General features: G+C 40.9%; 1 protein-coding gene across 2 annotated transcripts in view; it reads left to right on the plus strand.

Moving 5' to 3' along the window:
- LOC103058114 (ABC-type organic anion transporter ABCA8) overlaps window positions 1–11,932 on the plus strand; it is a 72,063-nt gene extending 60,131 nt beyond the window's left edge. For both annotated transcript variants that reach the window (XM_025173388.2, XM_088138310.1), the window contains 10 exons: window positions 260–389; window positions 2,373–2,464; window positions 3,532–3,704; window positions 3,991–4,066; window positions 5,196–5,290; window positions 5,985–6,104; window positions 7,052–7,192; window positions 7,818–7,897; window positions 8,279–8,334; window positions 9,708–11,932. In XM_025173388.2, the coding sequence (XP_025029156.1) occupies window positions 260–389; window positions 2,373–2,464; window positions 3,532–3,704; window positions 3,991–4,066; window positions 5,196–5,290; window positions 5,985–6,104; window positions 7,052–7,192; window positions 7,818–7,897; window positions 8,279–8,334; window positions 9,708–9,791 (1,047 nt within the window). In that variant the 3' untranslated portion in view covers window positions 9,792–11,932. The remainder of the gene's footprint in view (window positions 1–259; window positions 390–2,372; window positions 2,465–3,531; window positions 3,705–3,990; window positions 4,067–5,195; window positions 5,291–5,984; window positions 6,105–7,051; window positions 7,193–7,817; window positions 7,898–8,278; window positions 8,335–9,707) is intronic.
- The last annotated feature ends 8,472 nt before the right edge of the window (window positions 11,933–20,404 follow it).

Here is a 20,404-nt window from a genome sequence, read left to right on the forward strand (position 1 = left end):
AAAAGTTATGTTTACACTATATTGTAGTCTATTAAGTGTGCAATAGCATTATGTCTTAAAAAAACAATGTATGTATCTTACTTAAAAAATACTTTATTGCTAAAAAATGCTAATCATCATCTGAGCCTTCAGCGAGTCATAATCTTTTTGCTGGTGGAGGGTCTTATAAAAATCACAGTATCTGTGAAGCACAATAAAGCAAAGTGCAATAAAACAAGGTATGCCTGTATAGCATAAGCAATATCTTCTCTCTGCTTAGAAACCAGTTATCATTGTCCATGACCTGCGCAAAGAATACAAAAATGGGAAGACTTGTTCCTCTTCCTGTTTCAAGAAGAAGGAAGAAAAGAAAGTGGCTGCCAGAAACATCTCCTTTTGCGTTAAAAAAGGTTTGGTTGGAGTAAACCATATTGTTAAGTTAATCTCTATTATAAACCTATTAAGGCCATTGATCAGCAAAAATTACATTTTTTGATCATGGTGCCAAGTTGGTACGTGTGGGTGCTGTTGGTAGGAGGCTTGTAGTATGTTGTGGGTGGCTAGAGGTTTATTGTTTTGAACTGGATGGTGGTGGAGTCTTTTGGGGTCATCTCCCAACTGGACTGAGCAGGACTGGTTTTCTATCTGGCCCACATGGTTTATATCTTTCACTGGGCTGTCTGGTGGCTTGGGAAGGAATCGTGTGTAGTGTTTGAGGCCCATTCCCTTACCAGGATTTGGAAAGCTGATCTGAGATTTGCCCAGCTGGGTTCTGGGTGTGGAACCAGCCAAGACCCCAGGGTAGGGGCAGTGGGGTGGCAGTGGTCATCTGAAATATGTGAGAGCCATCCAGGGGTGCTGCTCCTCAGATTGGCAGGTGTGAGACCCTATTTATTAAGTTGGGCACTAGGAGGGATCAGTTGGGACTATTGCCTCCCTGCTGCATAGCAATCTCCCTGCCTGAGCTTCTTGACTCTGTAGCTTGGTTAGCAGAGTTCCCTGGGTTTATGGTCTTGGGGACCTGCTTTCCCTGGGCACAGGGCCTGAGGCAGTTTGGGAGTTCATGGCCACCACAGCAGCCGTGGACCTGTCTGAAGTCATCCAGGGCCCAACGCATAATAGTGGTCAAACACCTGACCTAGTTTTTCTGTCAGACCAGTGGCAGGGTGTTCTAGATTTGGAGGAGGTATTGGTTTCTCCCCTGCCATGGTAGGATCACTCCCTGGTGAGCCTCCAGTTCTCTGGTGCCACCCTCCTCTGCAGGGAGATTGGGCCTATTAAATCGGCCTGACCCAGGCAGTTGGTGAACCCAGTTGGGTTCCAGAGGGAGTTTGGGGTTGTTCCAGAAAGTGTGTTACACAGCCTGGCCGAAGCCTTGGTGGCCACTTGGAATGGGAGAGTGGCTATGGCTTTGGACCGGATTGTGCCTGAGCAGCCTCTCCGTGCCCACAGTTCCCAGAACCCTTCATGATATACTGAAGAGCTGAGGGAACTTAAGAGGGCTAAGAGATATCTAGAGGCTGCGGACCAAATATGCTCTCCTGTGTCGATATTTACCGCATCCCCTTAACTGCACTACTGAAATTCAGTGGCAAAATTGCTTTTTAAAATGTTATTTAAAGGTTCGGCATTGTGCACTGAATCCTCCCAAACCCTTCAGAAGTAAAAACTCCATCAAACACTTTTGGTCTCACTTCAGTGAAATAATTTTAAGTGTTATCATACCCTGTCCACCATTTAAAGGTTGGATAAATTAAATAACAAGGAATAGTTTATTATTCCAAAGATTACTACTGTTATTTTGGCCTTTAAGAATATTATTGTGTCCACCTCCATGTCTTCATTCTTCTCTTTCTGCCTTGATATCTCTTTTGTTTATTTTACTTATTCTAGTGGAATTGTATCATAATATTTGAGTGACATCTTAAAGAGAATAAGCTTAAAATAAAACATATATAACTGGAGCAAAAACAGACATCAAATATGGTCTTTCTTTGATTTTCTCTCTTAAAATATAGTAGCATGCATGTAGTTGGAAGCAAGATTTATTTTGTTAAAAGTGTATATCCATATGGTATGTAGATGAATCCTCATATAAGCAATGGCATTTTCTTTTCATTCCTCCTCCTGGATGTTCTGCTCAATCTTCACCACAGTTGAGTGAATGTGTGTGTGTGTGTGGGGGGGGTACATTCAACTAATTGTAAGGGGAGAAGAAATCCGTCCTTTGCCTTAATACTAAAGGATTTTATTGACTGATATTTTGAATACATCTTAGGAAGATAAAAAAATGACTCCAATACTAATTAAAGTAGATGATGTAATAAATCAGTTTGTAGTATTTCTTATGAGTTTACTTGGCTGTATTTTAATATGAATATTTTACTTTGTAGGAGAGATTTTAGGGCTTCTGGGACCCAATGGAGCTGGTAAAAGTACAACAATTAACATGATAATGGGAGACATGGAGCCAAGTGCAGGACAGGTAAATGTAGCACTTTTTACCAGGCACTTTTAACAAGGAAGAGCTTGCAGAGCATGGTTTCTAGAATTCTTTCCAGACCCTTTGCCAGCTGCAGTCATAGGGGGCATCTGGATTTTTTTCTATTTAACAAAGTAATGTGTTGTGTCTGTCTTCTTTGTTTCTGATTTCCCTTTGTCTGACATCTTTGTATATGTATGTGCCTGTACATTGGGGAGCAGGGGGTAGGCTTCATACATTCCACTCTGGGTCATATGATCAGGAAGAAGGATGGAATGTGTGGCTAAGAATGGAGTAACTGGCAGCATTCAGTGTTGTTGCCCAACTGACTCACCCACTGCGATGCATTGGGAGATTTTTTTTTTTTGTGGAATGTTATTTTCTCTATAATCCAAGCTGTCCTTCCTTCCTTCCTTCCTTCCTTCCTTCCTTCCTTCCTTCCTTCCTTCCTTCCTTCCTTCCTTCCTTCCTTCCTTCCTTCCTTCCTTCCTTTTGGCTGTCTTCTCCCAGCATTCCAAATTTGGTCCCATTCTTCTCAGTTTCCAGAGGGGTAGCCTGCAGAAAAACACATAGATGGGTGGACAGAGTCCAGAGCCCATTTCATAATTCCTCTGCCATTGGGTTGGAAAAAATAAAAAATAAAGTTTGAGAATGTCTTGCTCTTTCTGCTTTTTATCATTGCATTGCAAAACCATTTATTTAATTTTGGAAAGTAAAGAAAATGAAATTGCTTTGAACTAGTATATTGGAAAGCTACAGATGTGGGTATTAAAACAACAATCTGGGTGTTAATTTATCAATGGCAGTAGTGACTGGAGACACAAAAATTCTCTTCATATGTCATCCTTCATCAAATCTTTGCTCTAGATAATAGTTGCAGTCTAATACTGGGTATAGCCTTATGCTAGGTCCCTTCGTCTTTCTTGGACTGAGTTCTCAACTTACTGATTTGCTATAGAATATAGTACCTGCATTTCACATACATTCCTTGTCACCTTTCTGATATTTCAAAATATGTTCTTACAATGGACAAAATCAAACGAGATCCTTCTACTACACATTTGGAACAGGTGCAGATTAAAGGATCTGATGGAGCTGCCACAGAAGAAAATGCCGCTGGCTTTCTTGGCTACTGTCCTCAGGAGAAGGGCCTCTGGTCCAACCTGACTGTGAAAGAACATTTGGAGATTTATGCAGCTGTAAAAGGGATAAGGAAGGATGCTGCTATTATGGCTATTAATCGGTATGGAAAAAGATACCTTTTTAATAATTAAATCCCTGCCACATCCCTGTTATTACTACAAGTCAATATGTATATCCAAAAGTGAAACATATTAGAAAGTGGTTATTTTCAGTTTTGATTTTTCCTTTTGGAGTTCTTGAGCAACAACTGGAATTCCTACATATTATATTATACTATATTATAGTGGAATGTTCTTTATTTTCTTAATGTGTTTGTTTGCAATTGTGGTAAAAGGAGGATCAATTGCAGAATAGGTCAAACTTTGTAATTTCCATTTTGTTTCTAGAATAGCTGGGGCTCTAGAACTCCGAGGGCATTTAAAAAAGACAGTAAAGACTTTAGCAGCTGGATTAACCAGAAAGGTAAGTTCAGTGTTTTGTTCCTCTGGTATTGATGGACAAATATCAAAGGTTTGGTAATACCTGGTGGCACCATCAAGAACAATTGGGTTGCTGCTGTTTGGTATTCCCCCTTATCTATCTCAGCCATTCTATGCTTTCTCTCTTGCGTTATGTGTTCTGTTCCTCTCTGCATTTTTTTCTGTAAAGGTCCAGGCCATGTTGGTGCTGCTTAAAAGCAAATTTCCATAAGAAGGTGGCAAGAAGAAAATGCCCACCACAGTATGGGAGCCCTGGAAACCAGGATTTAGCCTTTGTTAAGCTCCAAACCTTATATGGCACATGATTGGCTCATATTTTGCTCTCTGTCCTGGAAATACTTCAGTCTTTTGAAACCATTGGACAGGGGGAATAAAGGGAGGAACTGCTGGAAAATCAGAGAACAGTACAGAGCATTCAGTCAGACAATACTGACATATTTAAAATTGACTTTGCTTAACAGATATTCTGTCCTACCTATCATGCAATTAAAAACTATGGATTGGGAAATTACCCTCCAGTATGTTCAGAAATTTATTCTCATATATTCAAGTTTAAAATGATTCATGTTGTCTGGAAAATATTCCAAACTCTGGTATAGTTCTACAGGAGTATCACAGAAGTGTTAGTGTGGTCCTAAACAATACACACCCAGAAATGTGGTGACATATTTCATAGTTTTGCTCTGTCATGGTGACTTCAGGTGTATAGAACAAAATATGAAAGATGAGGAATATTTGTATTAGGATCTAGTAGAGTGTTGGGGTATAACAAACATTTATAATTTCCTGGTGCTGATTATGCATTTCCAGCTTAAAGTAGCTGCATTCATTATTAATAAGAAACACTTTATTCATCCTAGTCCTTGAGAATTTCATATAAAACTAACAAGATCTTTTGACATGTTCTGGCTGATTGATTTCAGAATACTAATGTTGTAGCAGTCTGTTTTTTCTGACGTATTCCTGTGGAGCTTCACAGATTCGAAAACGTGTGGTTGAAGAGCACTTTACAAATATCTTCTTAAAAATATTATTTCTTCACATTTCTATGCTGTGCTTGCATGAAATATTCACTGTGATTTTTAAAATAAGATTCATTTTCTACCTTTTAGCTGTGCTTTGCTCTGAGCGTGCTGGGTAATCCCACTGTGATGCTTTTGGATGAACCAACCACAGGCCTGGATGCACAAGGAAAGCGCCAGGTGTGGTAAGTGACTCAGGCTTTTACTCTTTAGAATAAGAGTTGCACATTTAGAGTTGATACAAAAAGACAAACTCCAGTCTCCCCATTTCTTTCCTTAGTCCTTTATTTCTATTGTGCCGGGGGGGGGGGGATCCCCTTTCTACAAATAATCTCTAAAACCAATGACTAAGCATTACTTCTTACCTCTGAATACAGAGAAAGTGTCTGACAGCACTGCAAGAGGAAATGCTTCCCATTCATACCTCTAGAAGTATCTCAGTGCAGTTGAAAATGTTGTTGATTAAGTTCCTATCTGTGCAGATGATAAATCTGACTCATGCTGAGGAAAACTGGTTTCCTCCTAAATGCCAGATTCTCTTCCATCTTCTCCTCATGATCCCAAAGGTTAAAAAAGAAAGCTTTCCCAACCCTCTTGATTATCCCTGTAGGGAGACTTTTGCCATTTTTTCCATGTGGGGGGGGGACTAAGGAGAAAAAGCTGTAGGCTTCTTGTTCGTACATTAGTTCTCCTTTCCTCTATTCTCCCTCTTTACAACTCCTTCACGTGAATTAATTTGGGACTAGGTGGAGGTATTTTTTCTTCTGGCATGGAAGATTGTGTCCATCAGTTAAGCAGGATCAGAACAGAATGGCAGGAACAGGGCATTGGGGACGCTCCAGGGTTGCTTCATCTTCCTCAGTCGTGTGTTGTCCACAGGAAAGCAATTCGCTCTATGCTGCAAGACAGGGATGAAGGAGCCATTTTGACAACTCACCACATGGAGGAAGCTGAGGCAGTGTGCGACCGAGTGGCTATCATGGTTTCTGGACAGCTCAGGTGGGCTTCCTTAAATATTTCATCTATGTCATAGGATACCACAGATAGAGAATGTGTGGATGAAGCAAAGTGGATGAAGCAAAGGATTTTTCTTGTTTCACTTCTATTTTCTAATTCAAAGAAGCTTGTTTTCTTCAGTTGATGATTTCAATATGTTTTACTAGTAATTGCTTATGTAGCAATTTTCTAAGTTGATTGTGAGGACTCAAAGACAAATGCTGACATGTATGAATTACATGGGAGTTCAGATGATACCATCACATAGAGAAAAAAACGTATATGGGCAATTGTAACAGACGTCCTTCGTGTGTTTGATACAGATAGCAGATGCTCTAGGGATGTATGGTTTTTCATGTGCAAAGATCTTCCACATGTGCAAAGACCTTCCACACTGGGCCAAGGTATACAGTCACATGGAGGATATTTATCTAAGTAAAAGCACTTCCTGTATGAGCAAAACTCATGATTGATGGGAATCGGGGTAGCACACAGGATCAGATTACTTCATACAGGCATTCTCTGAATGCATGGGGAAAGATGGCTGCATGAAATACCAGTGGAAATAAACTATTTCAAACTAGAATTCACAGCTATCCCACCATCACCCTCCCATGCCTGGCAGCAGCTACTTATCTGCCTGTTGGCCTGCTTGCGAGCTGCTTGGGACTTGTGACTTCCTGTCAGCTTCCCCATTGACTTTGCTTGTTAGAAGCTAGCAGGAAGTTGCAAAGAGATCCTTGCTGAATGACCCTCGATTCTCACTTAACTACAGCAACAGGGAGCACCGAGATTGCCGTCACTAAGCAATGTGACATCTTGCTTTATGACTGCATCACTTAGTGAATGGAAATTTTGGTCCCAATTACCATTGTTAAGCGAGGATTACCTGTGTTTGAATTAATAACACCTTGAGACTGTATGCTATATGGTAATCCTTTCTTCTACAGGTGCCTTGGTTCAATGCAGTATTTGAAAAGCAAATTTGGGAAAAATTATTTGCTACAAATAAAAGTAAAGGGAGTAGAACAAGGAGATCTCGTGAATAGTCAGATTCTAAAGATGTTCCCACAAGCAGCTCGTCAAGAAAGGTAACTGCGACATATCTCTGCAACTTGACAGATTTTTTTAAAAATGTTTTAATTAGTACATTCCATAGTCTTGCTTGATACTGAATTTCTTAAACATTTATTTGCTTATGGGATGTGCTGAATTAACCAGATGAAGAATACATTTCATCTGCTGTCTCTGTTCACTCCACCTTCATTTAAGTCTGATCTACAGTCTGATCTATCTGGCTTTAGTATGCATTTTCCAAGCTGGATAGGGCTCTTGCATGAAGCTCTTTTCTGAAATTACCATCAATTGCTCTATAGCTGGGGCTTTTTAAGTAGGTAGAAGTGTAAATGCTATTTGCTCCTTCCTTTCCTTCAACATCACATTAAGCAGGAAGTTTTACTGTTGTGGAAAATTCGTATACCTGGATGCAAAGGGCTGTAATGTGTGTTTTCCTGGCCAGATAAGGAATCTTGCATGCAGATTCTTTCCCAAATAAACAGCCACTGCTGTGCCCGCAGAGAATTGCTGTGGATTTATTCTTTGTGCTCCCATACCTGCCAACTAGACCTTTCTTTTTCTGTACAGATAGATCTGGTGGCTCTGTGTTAGTATTTTGGACTGGTTTTCTAAATGATGATTGGTTTCCCCTCCTCTTAGGATATCCACTTTGTTGGCCTATAAGATCCCAATGGAAGATGCACTGCCTCTCTCTAAAGCCTTTGCCATGCTAGAAGACGGTATGTTTGAATAAACTTTACAGTGATTTGTGAATACCTGCAGACTGCTTGGAAGCTAAATCAAGGGCAATTTGTCGGCCATCTCAGTTTTAGCCATGCACAACAAACAGGCTCATGCCGTAGTGTCATACCTTGCAAACCTCACCCCCAGCTGCCTGTGAGTTTCTCAAAAAGAGCAGTCTTCCATGTCAAAAGTATACTTTGGACAAGGAATTAAGTTAGCTCTCAAAAAATACAGTATGTGTAGATGCTACCCCAGTGAATGGATAGATATAGGCTGGATAGAAAAAGTAACAGTGCAAAGAGGAAAGAAAGCAAATTATTATCCAAGCAAGATGTAAATCAACCAGATATAACTGACTTAATTATTTATTTACACAGCTAAACAGCGTTTCAATCTTGAAGAGTACAGCTTCTCTCTGAACACTTTGGAACAGGTAATGGGCTTAAATATTCAAATAACATAGTGGGATTTATAGTGAGAAAGTACTTTCTCACACACTAGAATAAAAAGGTGGCCTATAAGTTATCTGAGCTATCTGAGAGCTGGAAGTGAAACTCTCCAATCTCAGGTGACTGGAACAATTGTAAAATGGTAACGCTCTAGATTTATTTCAAATTTTTAAAAAAGCCAAGGGAAAAACTAGCTACTCAAAAAAGAACAATAATTAGAAAAAAACCCAAACTTTTTCTGTCAGGTTTTAAGCTAGCAACCTTCTGTAAGCTGAGGATCTTAATCACGATGCTATTTTTGTAGTGCTGGGAAAGGGAGTTAGAGAAACATTAAACTGCATGCTGGAAAAAAAGAGAACTTTTTTTTTTAAAGCAGATTATTCTCCCTGTATGTATTTACATTTTTATTCTTTAACCTTGCATAAATAAATTTAATTTGCCTTTGTGTTTCCATCTCAAACAAAATGCAGACATAAGCTGCTATCAGAATCCATTGTGCAATTATTTTATATTCTCAGATGTGCCTAGATAGGACTCAGAATGCATCTAGCAGTTTATAAATCTTTTTTTTCTAAGACCTTTATTAAGTTTTAAAAAGCAAAAAGAAAAGCTAACAAGAACTAATCAAGAAGAAGAGTAGAAAGCAAGAAAGTTGGTGAAAAGTAGAGAAGAAAAAAAATACAAAACGAATAACTTCCAAATTCTTATACAGCAGATATAGATGAATCTATATCTGCTGTAATAAGTTAATTAGTGTATTTTCTCTAAGCAAAACTGTAAATTTTGCCATTTCGGCTAACTCCATCAACTTGACCATCTATTCTTCCATCGTAGGTAATGTTGAATCCTTCCACCTTTGAGCATATAAAAGTCTAGCTGCAGTTATCATATATAAAAACAGAAGTCCATGAGCTTTTTCCAATTGTTTATCCATCAGTCCCAAAAGGAAAATCTCTGGTTTTGACTGTATATTAACCTTCAAAATCTTCTGGATTAATATGTGTACTGGAGTCCAAATTTTTTTAGCTTTATTACATGTCCACCATAGATGATTAGCAAGTCCCTTCTTGCTGTTCACATTTTCAACATGTATTTGAAACCCCTTTATATATTTCTGATAATCTTTCCAGTGACAAATACCATCTATACATAATTTTATAAAAATTCAAAATACAATGAATTCTCTGCTACAAGGAGATGGGATGACACAGTCTTGGGAAGAAGCTAATATTAAGTTAATACTCAAAGAGGGACAGGACTTAAACCTAACCACAAATTATAGACCAATAGCAGTTTATAAATCTAATATACTGTATGTGCAATGCCTTTGAAGCTATTGATTTATTGTATTGTTTAGGTATTCCTACAACTGTGCAAAGAACAAGAGCGAGATTATTTTGATTTGGCTCCAAATGAAACTTTTGTATGGAAGGAACTTTAGCATCAACAGCATAGTTGAAAGACTAATCCACAACAGAGGCAAGCACTGATTTCTTCCGCCAGAGAATACAGAGGGCAGATAAGGTCGAACACTCTCTGAAGAATGTTGTGTCTGATCTGGCCTTAGACTGGAAGCCCCTTGGGGAAAGAACATGCCATTTCTGTGGTCTTCTCTCTGCTTAGCAAGGATGCCTAATTGTCTGTGAAACTAGCCTCCGTATTTATCATGTCTAGAGGTATAACATTTCTGAACATTTCACAACTAACAGGAAAATGAATGTTTCTGCACTGTTTTATTTTTCATGAAAAAAACTGGAAATGGAAATATACATAATATTTTAAAAATATATTGTTTATAGCTTAGTATATAAACATGTATTGGTGGTATTTTTTTTCTTAAAATATGTTAATTTCTTAATTCAGATAACAATTCAATGTATACCCGGTGTTTATTGGGTAGATAAATAAGCAACTATACTCTAAATACCTATGCATCTTTGTCTCCCTCATCGTCTATTTTAATGAAGAGTAATATAGCTGATCCAATTAACTATTGGATCAAGAGTTATTAAATATCATCGCAAGCTATATCAAACTGCTTCTGTGAAATAAGAGAAAATTCTTGCTGATGAGTAAACTTTTTTAGTAAGAGAAAATGCCTCGTATGCCATTGTTAAACTATTAAATATCTTACAGAAAAGTATGCTATACTGTCTAATGGACTATTACATGTAGGCTTTATAAATTTAAAACCAGCCTTTGATACCATTTTCTGTGATTTGACTTAGAAGAAATTTGAAAATTATCTCAATAGAATATTGGTGATTCCTGCTGATTAAGTAGCTGTAAGTAGAAGTTCCTGTTCAGATTAGATGTAATAACAGGGACATCTTTCTTCCCCATCCCATAGCAGGAAGGGGTTAAGTAAGGCCACATATTAACATCAACTTTGTCTAATGTTTATATTTTATATTAGAAATTATCAAAAAAGAGCACCACCCATCTAGTTTGGTGGGTCAGTGAATAGCAGTTTTGTCATATATAGACAATGCTGAAATTCTTTCATTAGCATCTGTTGGGCTGAAGACCATATGATGGGCTCTAGATGTTGACTGTAAGGAGGACAGTCTGTTGGTAAATTACCAGAAGACAAAGGTGGTGTTTTCAAACTACTAAGCACACACAGAATTGGTGTTTTCTAACTTCCTGGAAAACATGAGTAAATTTGTAAAAGCACAAAATCTCAGGAAACTAAGCAGCTATACTCAGGTATTTTAGTACTGTTTGGAGAAGGATCTTATTCCAGTTGTTTTACATGCTTTTGAGACTTAAAGTTATAGCTCAGTTTATGGACTCAAATCTATCCAAACACAGATACTGATTTTGGTCCACTGATGATAACAGACACTAACTTTTTAAGGGATATTGTATCTGATATGCCTTTAATTAAGGCAAGGGCATGGGTCTTACATCTTAATTATGGGAAAAACATAATATTTTCCTCAGCCTCCTTAGTACTAATCCCAACCAATTCCATTCACTTTCACTGGAGAAAAATTATAATACAAATCTTAGTGATTGTGGTTGTAATTTGTAATTTTTATGCAGATAGACATACTGTAGTTAAAAAGACCCTAAACAAAGATTTTGAAAATCTAGAGCTTTCAAAAGATTTGACTTATTTGCCATTATTTTCACCACTACTGGGCACAAAGAAACCCCTGCTTTCTACATATCCAGTCTACATATCCTGATCTCAAAGCACTACAGAAAAGCTCTCACTTTGGTTTCCTGTCTGCATCATTTGAGGGCAGATTCTGCCATATTGCTGATGAAAGCTGCCCCCGATCATGCTGCATGGAGGAAATCAAATCCATTGCACACATACTCTTAATATGCCCTCAATACAAGATAGATTACACCTTTCTTGAGGGAAAAATCTGCAGTGATGGAAGTGCAAACAAATATATTTTTCCCAGTAGAACAGAAAGACTTAAATACAGATAATCAAGCAAGGTTTTACTTAATAGCAAAAAAGGAGTCAACGTTTATAATAACATTGAACTCTTTGTAATATATCATTACTGAACATTATATGGAAAATAACTGTCATTTAAGCAATAAATACCATATATGTTATTGAAATACCACAGGGTTGTTTCTTTCTTTAAACAGAACGGATATACTCATTTGCTTCAACATGTACTTTCATTTTGTTGCCATAGCATTAGAAGAATTATCTTAGTAAATTTAGATTTGGTCAAGAATACAGTCATGAAATTGTTAACCAGATTTGACCTCATAGAGACATTATACTAGTCCCTATCCTATCCTATCCTAACCTGTCCTATCCTATCCTCAATTTAAGTACTGTATTTCACGTGTTAGGTTTATATTTTGACTCCTAATTCAAAACAGTGGTGTCGACTTTTAAGTTCTACATTACCAGAGCTTAAAGTCCATGTTCAGACTTGTTGAGGAAGACAATTTGGGGGTCAGGTCAGTGCAGACTGCCAAATTCTAAGCAGCAGTTCAAGAGTTACTAAGGTTTCCTGTCCATTATAAATGTGTGATAACAAATGCAAAGAGAGTTAAATGATAATTACTCAGATTAATTTTGAAATATGTGGGTAAGGGCAGATTTTGGAGGGAGATTGTTTGGACAGTGATATGCCAATTTTAGTGCTTATTACTATTTCTGTTTTCCAATTCCAAATGGTGAGAATATTTACATTCAGTTTCAACAGTCGTCGTAAAAGGAGGACATAGGTGATCGCAAAATATTACTCAGGACTACAGGTTACCCATCCCAGGTTAGAAAATTAGCAGAATGATGGAATAGAGGCCTGACTTCATGGACTGTAAGCAGAAGCCCTGGATAGACAGAATGGGAGAAAGCAGTACAACAGGATGAGTGTTGGAGTGCATGAATTTTAGGTCCAATCATGTATTTTCAAGTTGCTTGCTAAACAGAAGAGTGCAGGAGTGAGAGGAAGTATGCCTGCATATCACTGGAGGAAGGTGGAAATGATATGGTGAGGATTTGGTGGAATGGAGAGAAACTTCGTGTGGCAAGGAAAATCTATGTGAAGAATAAAGTATTACAAAATGTTCAGACATTAGAATGATACCCAGAATTGTGCAGTTTTCTTAGGAAATATGTCACATGAAAAGTCATTCAAAAAAAGACACAAATACTGTACTTGGGTGCTTACTGGTTGATACTGGGATGACCAGTATGAATGGTTCTTTAAGCAATTTACACAGTAATGGAGCAACAAACAACATGTTGTAAAGCATTTGAATTCTAAAGTTTTCAATAAAAACCCTGGCCTTCGGTTGCTACTGCTTAATGCCAGGTCGGTTAACAACAAGGCCCCCCTCATATGTGACTTGATCACCGAGGAGGGGGCAGACCTGGCATGCATTACTGGGGCCCAAGGGGGGGTTACCCCTCTCAGAAATGTGCCCAGCTGAGTTCTCAGTGTGGCACCAGCCGAGAGACCAGGGCAGGGGAGGAGGGGTGGCTATTGTGATCCGGGAATCTCTAGTGGCCTTCAGGGGCATTGCTCCACAAGTTTCTGGCTGTGAGACACTGTTTCTTAGGTTGGGCGCCCATGAACAGTTGGGAGTTCTGCTATTGTACCAGCCTCCCTGCTGCGTGGCAGCCTCCCTGCCTGAGCTGCTGGAGGCCATCTCGGGGCTGGTGGTGGAGTTCCCCAGGCTTATGGTTCTGGGAGACTTCAACCTTCCGTCCCTGGGGCGGTCTTTGGAGGCGGCTCGGGAGTTCATGGCTACCATGGCAACCATGGGCCTGTCTCAAATTGTGCAGGACCCAACCTGGGATAGTGGCCACATGCTGGATTTGGTTTACTTGTCGGAGCAATGGCAAAGTGATCTGAGGGGAGATCTACAGCTTTCCCCATTGTCATGGTCAGATCACATCCTGGTGACCCTGAGTTTCTCCTATACCACCCCACTCTGCAGGGAGGCCGGACCCATGTGATTGGTCCACCCCCGGCGCCTGATGGACCCGTCAGGGTTTCAGAAGGAGCTAGGGGATATTCCTACAGATCTGCTGCATGGTCCAGCGGAGGCCTTGGCTGCTGCCTGGAATAGGGAAGTGGCTGGGGCCTTGGACAGGATCACGCCTATGCGACCTCTCTTGCCTCATCGACCCCGACACTCTCCGTGGTTCACGGAGGAGTTGAGGGTGCTGAAGAGAGTTAAGAGACGTCTAGAGCACCGCTGGAGGAAAACAAAGACTGAGTCCGACCGAACACAGGTTAGAGCCGCTATCAAGGCCTACCTTGTGGCAATAAGAGTGGCGAAACACCTCTACTTCTCCGCCCTTATCGCGTCCACAGAATGCCACCCAGCAGCCCTGTTTAGGATCACTAGATCCCTCCTTGGTAAGGGGGATGGGGGGGTTCATTTGCAGGGCCGTGCAGAGGAATTTTCAGAGCATCTGCAGGACAAAGTCGCTCGGATTCATTCCAAGTTAGACTCCGAGCGTGCGGCAGGGTCTGGGGAGACACCGAGGAACTCTTCTTACCAGTTCTCTGGGAACGGTTTGACCCTGTTGCTCCTGAGGAAGTGGACAGGATCCTGGGGACTGTGAAGGCCACCACTTGCCATCTTAAGCCATGCCCCTCCTGGCTGGTGAAAGCAGCTCGGGAGGTGACATGTGGTTGGACCCAGGTGATGGTTACTACATCCTTGCAGGAGGGAGTGTTTCCAGCTGCTTTTAAGGAGGCATTGGTGCACCCCCTCCTCAAGAAACCCTCCCTGGATCCTACTGTGCTGGACAATTTTCGTCCAGTCTCCCACCTCCCCTTTTTGGGGAAGGTGGTTGAGAAAGTGGTGGCATCACAGCTCCAAAGGGTTCTGGAAGAAACAGATTATCTGGATCCCTTCCAGTCAGGTTTCAGGCCCGGATGTGGAACGGAAGCAGCATTGGTCGCACTTATGGATGACCTCTGGCGGGAGTGGGATGGTGGAAGTGCGACCATCCTTGCTCTCCTCAATCTCTCAGCGGCTTTCAATACTGTTGACCACGGTATCTTGTTGGGACAGCTCAGGGAATTGGGGGTGGGTGGCACAGTCTTGTGCTGGTTCGCCTCCTTTCTCCGGGGCCAATCCCAATTGGTGGTGGTAGGGAGCGAGTTCGGTTCTCTCTCTGCTCCTTTTCAACATCTACACGAAACTGCTGGGCAAGATCATCCGTCATCATGGGGTGAGGTATCATCAGTATGCTGATGATACGCAGCTATACATCTCCATCCCTGGTGAAGTAAGTGATGCTGTGGCCACCCTTTCGCGGTGTCTGGAGGCTGTAGGGGTCTGGATGGGGAGCAACAGGCTTCAACTGAACCCTGGCAAGATGGAGTGGCTGTGGGTTAATGGTTCCTCTGTATCCGGGATTTCGTCATCTTTGGTGCTGGATGGGGTGGCACTACCCCAGACAGACCCAGTGCATAATCTGGGGATCCTCCTAGCCGCACGGCTCCTGCTTGAAGAGCAGGTATCAGCTGTGGCAAGGAGGGCCTTTGCACAACTTCGGGTTGTGCATCAGTTACGCCCTTTCCTGGATCGGGATGCCTTTCGAACAGTCACTCACGCCGTTGTTGTCTCCCAGATAGACTACTGCAATGCGTTCTACATGGGGCTACCCTTGAAGAGTATCCAGAAGCTACAGCTGGTCCAGAATGCAGCCGCGCGAGCTATTGTTGGTGCCCCAAGGAGGGCCCATATAACACCTCTGCTCCGCGAGGTGCATTGGGTGCCAGTTTGCTTCCCGGTCCAATTCAAGGTGTTGGTTATCACCTTTAAAGCCCTACATGGCATGGGACCAGGTTATCTAAGGGACCGCCTCTCCCCTATGACTTCAACCCATCCTGCCCGATCACACAGAAAGGGCATGCTTCGGACCCCCTCAGTGAAAGAACTTCGACTAGTGGGGTCCAGAGGCAGGCCTTCTCTGCGGTAGCCCCTGCTCTTTGGAACATCCTGCCCCTGGAGGTGCGTTTATCCCCCACACTCCTGGCCTTCCGTAAGGCTTTGAAGACCTGGTTCTGCCACCTGGCCTGGGGTGGGGTGAGAATTCCTCAAGCATGGGGATGGCTAGCCCCATAGAGGCCTCATCCTTCAGCCTCAGGTTTTCATCCCCTTGGTCTCTCCTTCTTCTTTTTAGTTATGTTAATTTAATTTAAGGTTTTATGTGTTTATATATTTTATGTTCTAATGTTTATTGTGAATCGCCCAGAGTTCCCCCATTGGGGGGAGATGGGCGGTTGAAAAATGTAATAAATAAATAAATAAATAAATAAATAAAATAAAATAAAATAAAATAGTTATTTATCAGTACACTTCTTACAGTCTTGGGGGCTTCGCTGGATACAAAGGACTGTTTATATGTATGGGGAATCATGCAAAATTACTTCCATGGTTAAAAAAATCAGTTTACATTGCGTATTTTCAGCTTCTAAGGGAAAATAGTCAATTCCCCACCCGTTATGAAAGAAGAATTCATTTCCAAAGTCGTTATCCCTATGCTGCAGCACCATACTACAGGGAACAAAAACTCTTTGAGTGCCAAATTGTGGTATGTTGTTTTCTTTCAATGGTCCAGCTGCATGAAACATCCAGAACAAAGAAATACATTGAACTGTCCCAGGGGCAGCTTGGTGATTCAGAAGGAAATGCTGGAAAACAGGAGGGTTGGGAGAGCCTGTGACTTTGGGGAGGCTGTATTGATGAATAAAGATACAGAGAAGTAGAAATAGTTGCTTTTAAATCTTTGGCTGAAATTCCAGCCTAACTTACCTGCCTCAAGTAAGCTTTTTAATTATCTTTTCTCCTCATTTTGCAGCTAGATGATGTCATTAATGCATCTCCATCCTGCTTCATTTGCTGGATGCCCAGACTAGAGATGATCCAAATCAATGGAAATCCATGCATGGATGCCCTCTTTCTCTCTCTCCTCTCTTTCTCTGTGCTTGAACTGAAGCCCATTGATTGAGATCGTTCACATTTCAAGTGATATGGGATTTGCAGTACAATCCCATAATTCTCTCAACTTAGAAGTAAACCTAATTAACTTCAACAGGGCTTAATCCTAGTTAACTATTGTATTTGCAGCCTGGATATTGGACACAATATGATTAGATTACATCAGCCTCACTTCTTGCATGGATTAGGTTTATAATCATATCTATGTATCCTTCCTTGACAGTAGGTCTCCTGGAAAATAGTAGGTCTTCCTCTGAGTAGATCTGCATAAAATGGGCATTGACTGCAAAGGCTGGTTGGAGTGTTATCTTTTGCATTCAATTAGTCCATTCAAAAACTTAAAATATGCTTTTTCTCATCATTCATACTAAATCTGATAATCTTGTAACACTTCATAATGTTGCTTAAATGCTTGCATAATAGCAGTTAAAAGGAACAATAGGAAACCTGGCATTGTATCACTGTGGAATTTGAAATGCCAAGAGCGGGCCAGAAATCCATGGTCGGGGCTGAGCTCCAATGTTGCAATCCGACAGCAGCTTTTCAGTTGTTTATTTGGTTGGGTTGTAATTGGGTGAACTTGATCTCTGACATATTGCTCAGGTATGTGATTATGAAAGGGACTCGAAACCCTCTTCTTGCTTGCTTTGCCTTTTCCACCCCAATGGAGTCTGCAGGTGACATTGAAGTGGATTTGAAGTAGAAAGCTATTTGTGTATATATGTAGGTGGCACATGTAGGTTTTTATAAGGCTTCCCAACCATTAGCATCTTCAAGAGATGGAGCTGCCAGATCACAAGCAGAGGTCCCTTTTGTCTGTTTCTATGTTCCAGAGAAGTGGGAGGTTATGCAACCACTCCCCTTCCTGCCAGGCTTGTCTCCCACACCCTTCCCTTGGCTACAGCTCCATTCCACAGCTGCTGTGGAAGAGAAGCTTTGGCAATCCCAGGAGTATGAGAAACAGGAGGGAATGTGCGGGAATGTGGACTGGAACATTGAAAGCAAAGCCAGATCGTCACCCAGAGGCCTAGAACGCTGTTGCTGCAGAGGAGAAGAATGCTGAACACGTTCTCTTTCTTTCACGAACCGTTAAGTTCTACTAATACTGTTATGTGGAGGGAATGGAGCAACTATTATGTTTGCCTAGGTTCTTAATGAGTAGCATCTTTAAGTTTTTGAAATAAGACCACTGTGCGCTTCTGTGTATCTACACTTTCTACTACTGGAGGGGTGTGTGTGTGTGAGTCAAGATTCAATTTAGATTTGCAATTCGGTTAGAATGTATTATCATCACCCAGAGTCTGCTGGAGTGGGCAGCTGTAATACGTTTAATGAGATAGGTAGGTAGGTAGGTAGGTAGGTAGGTAGGTAGGTAGATGGATAGATAGAATCCTTGATTCATTGGAATTGGTGCTATGATTAGAATTGTGGTTTAAAACCTATTGAAATGACTTCAGAAGTTATTTGTACATATAAACAGTAACACAGAAAATAATAAATTTTCAATATAATTTGCACCCACACCTTTTTTTTTCCTTTTTTTGCCTTGCCCACTTACTGTGTTCAGGATTAGACTAATGCCATCAATCTTGCTCCCATTCAGTTGCAATTATTAGTGATTGTCATCTATCTTCACATCTCCTGGGTCCATGCTGGCTGCAACCCCAGTTCCTGAACAGAGTGTTCTGATTTTTATTCATTTATTTATCAAATTTATATGGTTGCCCATCTCACAATAAGTGACTCTGGGTGGCATACAGCAAAAATATAAAACAATAAACATGTCAAACACAGTCATATTAAAAAGTAAAAAAAAGAAAACCCACAAGAGATTAGATCAGCAAGGGAACCACCCCAAGATCTCACTGGTCCCAAGACCCCCAGGCCTGAAGATATAGCCAGGTCTTAAGGGACTTCTGGGTAATAAGTAGGGATGGAGCTGACCTCACTTTGGGGGGGCAAGAATGATCTATAAGGTGGGTGCCATGGCAGAGACACCTGCCTCCTTGGGCCTGCCAAGTGTAGTTCCCTGACAGACGGGACCGAAACATGCCCTCTCTTGCTGGATCTGATGGGACAGGCAGATGTAACTGGGGAGAGGCAGTCCTTCAAATAACCTGGCCTCATGCCATGAAGGGCTTTAAAGGTCAAAACCATCACCTTGAATTGGACCTGGAAGCCAACACCCAGTGTAAAGTTCCCCATATATAAATCAAATCACACCAATCTTTATTACAGTTATAGGCTAGCATACCCCATATATAAAAATATGGTAACCAGTGACAATATTAAGACCTAAACTGGTGCAAAGACTGCTCGCCCTGCTTTGTGTCTGAGTCCTTGGCTCTGAAAAAAAAACACAGGGGACAGACCAACTTGTCTTTCTTCTGTAGTATGAAAGAAAAAGGAGCCCTACTCTCCCTTGATCTCCCATAGAAAACACCTGAATTAGCAGTCACCTTTGGTGGCAATCACAGTGGAAGTTGTAGGAAAATTAGAACATTTTTGGTGGAGAAAACAGGCAAGGTTTCATTGACCTCTGGACAGGAGCTTCTGAACGACAGTATACTCTTTTAATTTTTTTTTTTAATTCCCATAACTATTTTGCTTTCCACAGAACTATAATAAGAATCTCAAACCATCAAGAGATGAATAGATATTAGGAAGAACTTTTTGACAGTAAGAGCTGTCAACCAATGGAATAGGTTACAACATGGAGTGGTTTCCTCCCCTGCACTGAAGGTTTTCAAACAGAGGCTGGAGAGTCAACCATCATCAGGGATGGTGTAATGAACCTTGTGGTGTGCAGGGGGTAGGACTTGATGACCTTTAAGGTCATTTCCAACTCTATGATTCTATGCAGTGGACTCTGGTCTCCTCTAATGTTAAAAGACTTCATTTTTATTTAGAAGCTTATTTTACTGCCAAAAATGTACTTTCTTATTTCAGGTTAGAATGTCCCCTATTAGAAAGAATGTCCTCTCTTAGAAAGAATGTCCTCTATTAAAAAAACAGTACAATTGCAAAATAGCACAAAAGCCACTACTTCCACCCTGCCCATGGTCATTGGTTAAATTACACAAATAAAGAACTCTATCCCAGTGGAAGATTTGAGTGAGAAGGACATAATGAGGTAATAAGAATAACAATGTGATTATGAAAGCCTTTGGCTTCTCTGCCTGCATCAGTCGGGAAAAGCACAGAGAAACGGAAGAGCTGCTGGGGATATTGAAAGCCAAGACAACACATTTCATTGTGAGGCGTCTCTCTTGAAAGGCTTTTGTGGAGCTCCTGGCTGAAGAGAAGCTTTTCCACATGACTTGCACGTCACCCAGCAGTGATAGGGTTAGGGTTCTAGGGTGCTTCTAGCTGAAGCTTTCAGTATGTCATCATGGCATTTTGGGATGTGTGTGTGTAAATTTTTGCCATCTTTTCATGAACCTCCTCGTGGCTACTTTTATTTACAGAAGAAAAATACTTTCCAACTGATAGTGTTTGAAGACCTTCATGGCACTGTATTGTACGTACATACATACATACATATATAGTGTGTGTGTGTTGTACTGTCATTCTTTGGTAGGTTTATGAGATCCTTTAATTAGG

The sequence above is a fragment of the Python bivittatus genome, unplaced genomic scaffold (assembly GCF_059951505.1).
Source record: "Python bivittatus isolate LINGU-HERP-01145 unplaced genomic scaffold, Pbiv_v1 ctg000220_np1212, whole genome shotgun sequence".
Classification (NCBI taxonomy): domain Eukaryota; kingdom Metazoa; phylum Chordata; class Lepidosauria; order Squamata; family Pythonidae; genus Python; species Python bivittatus.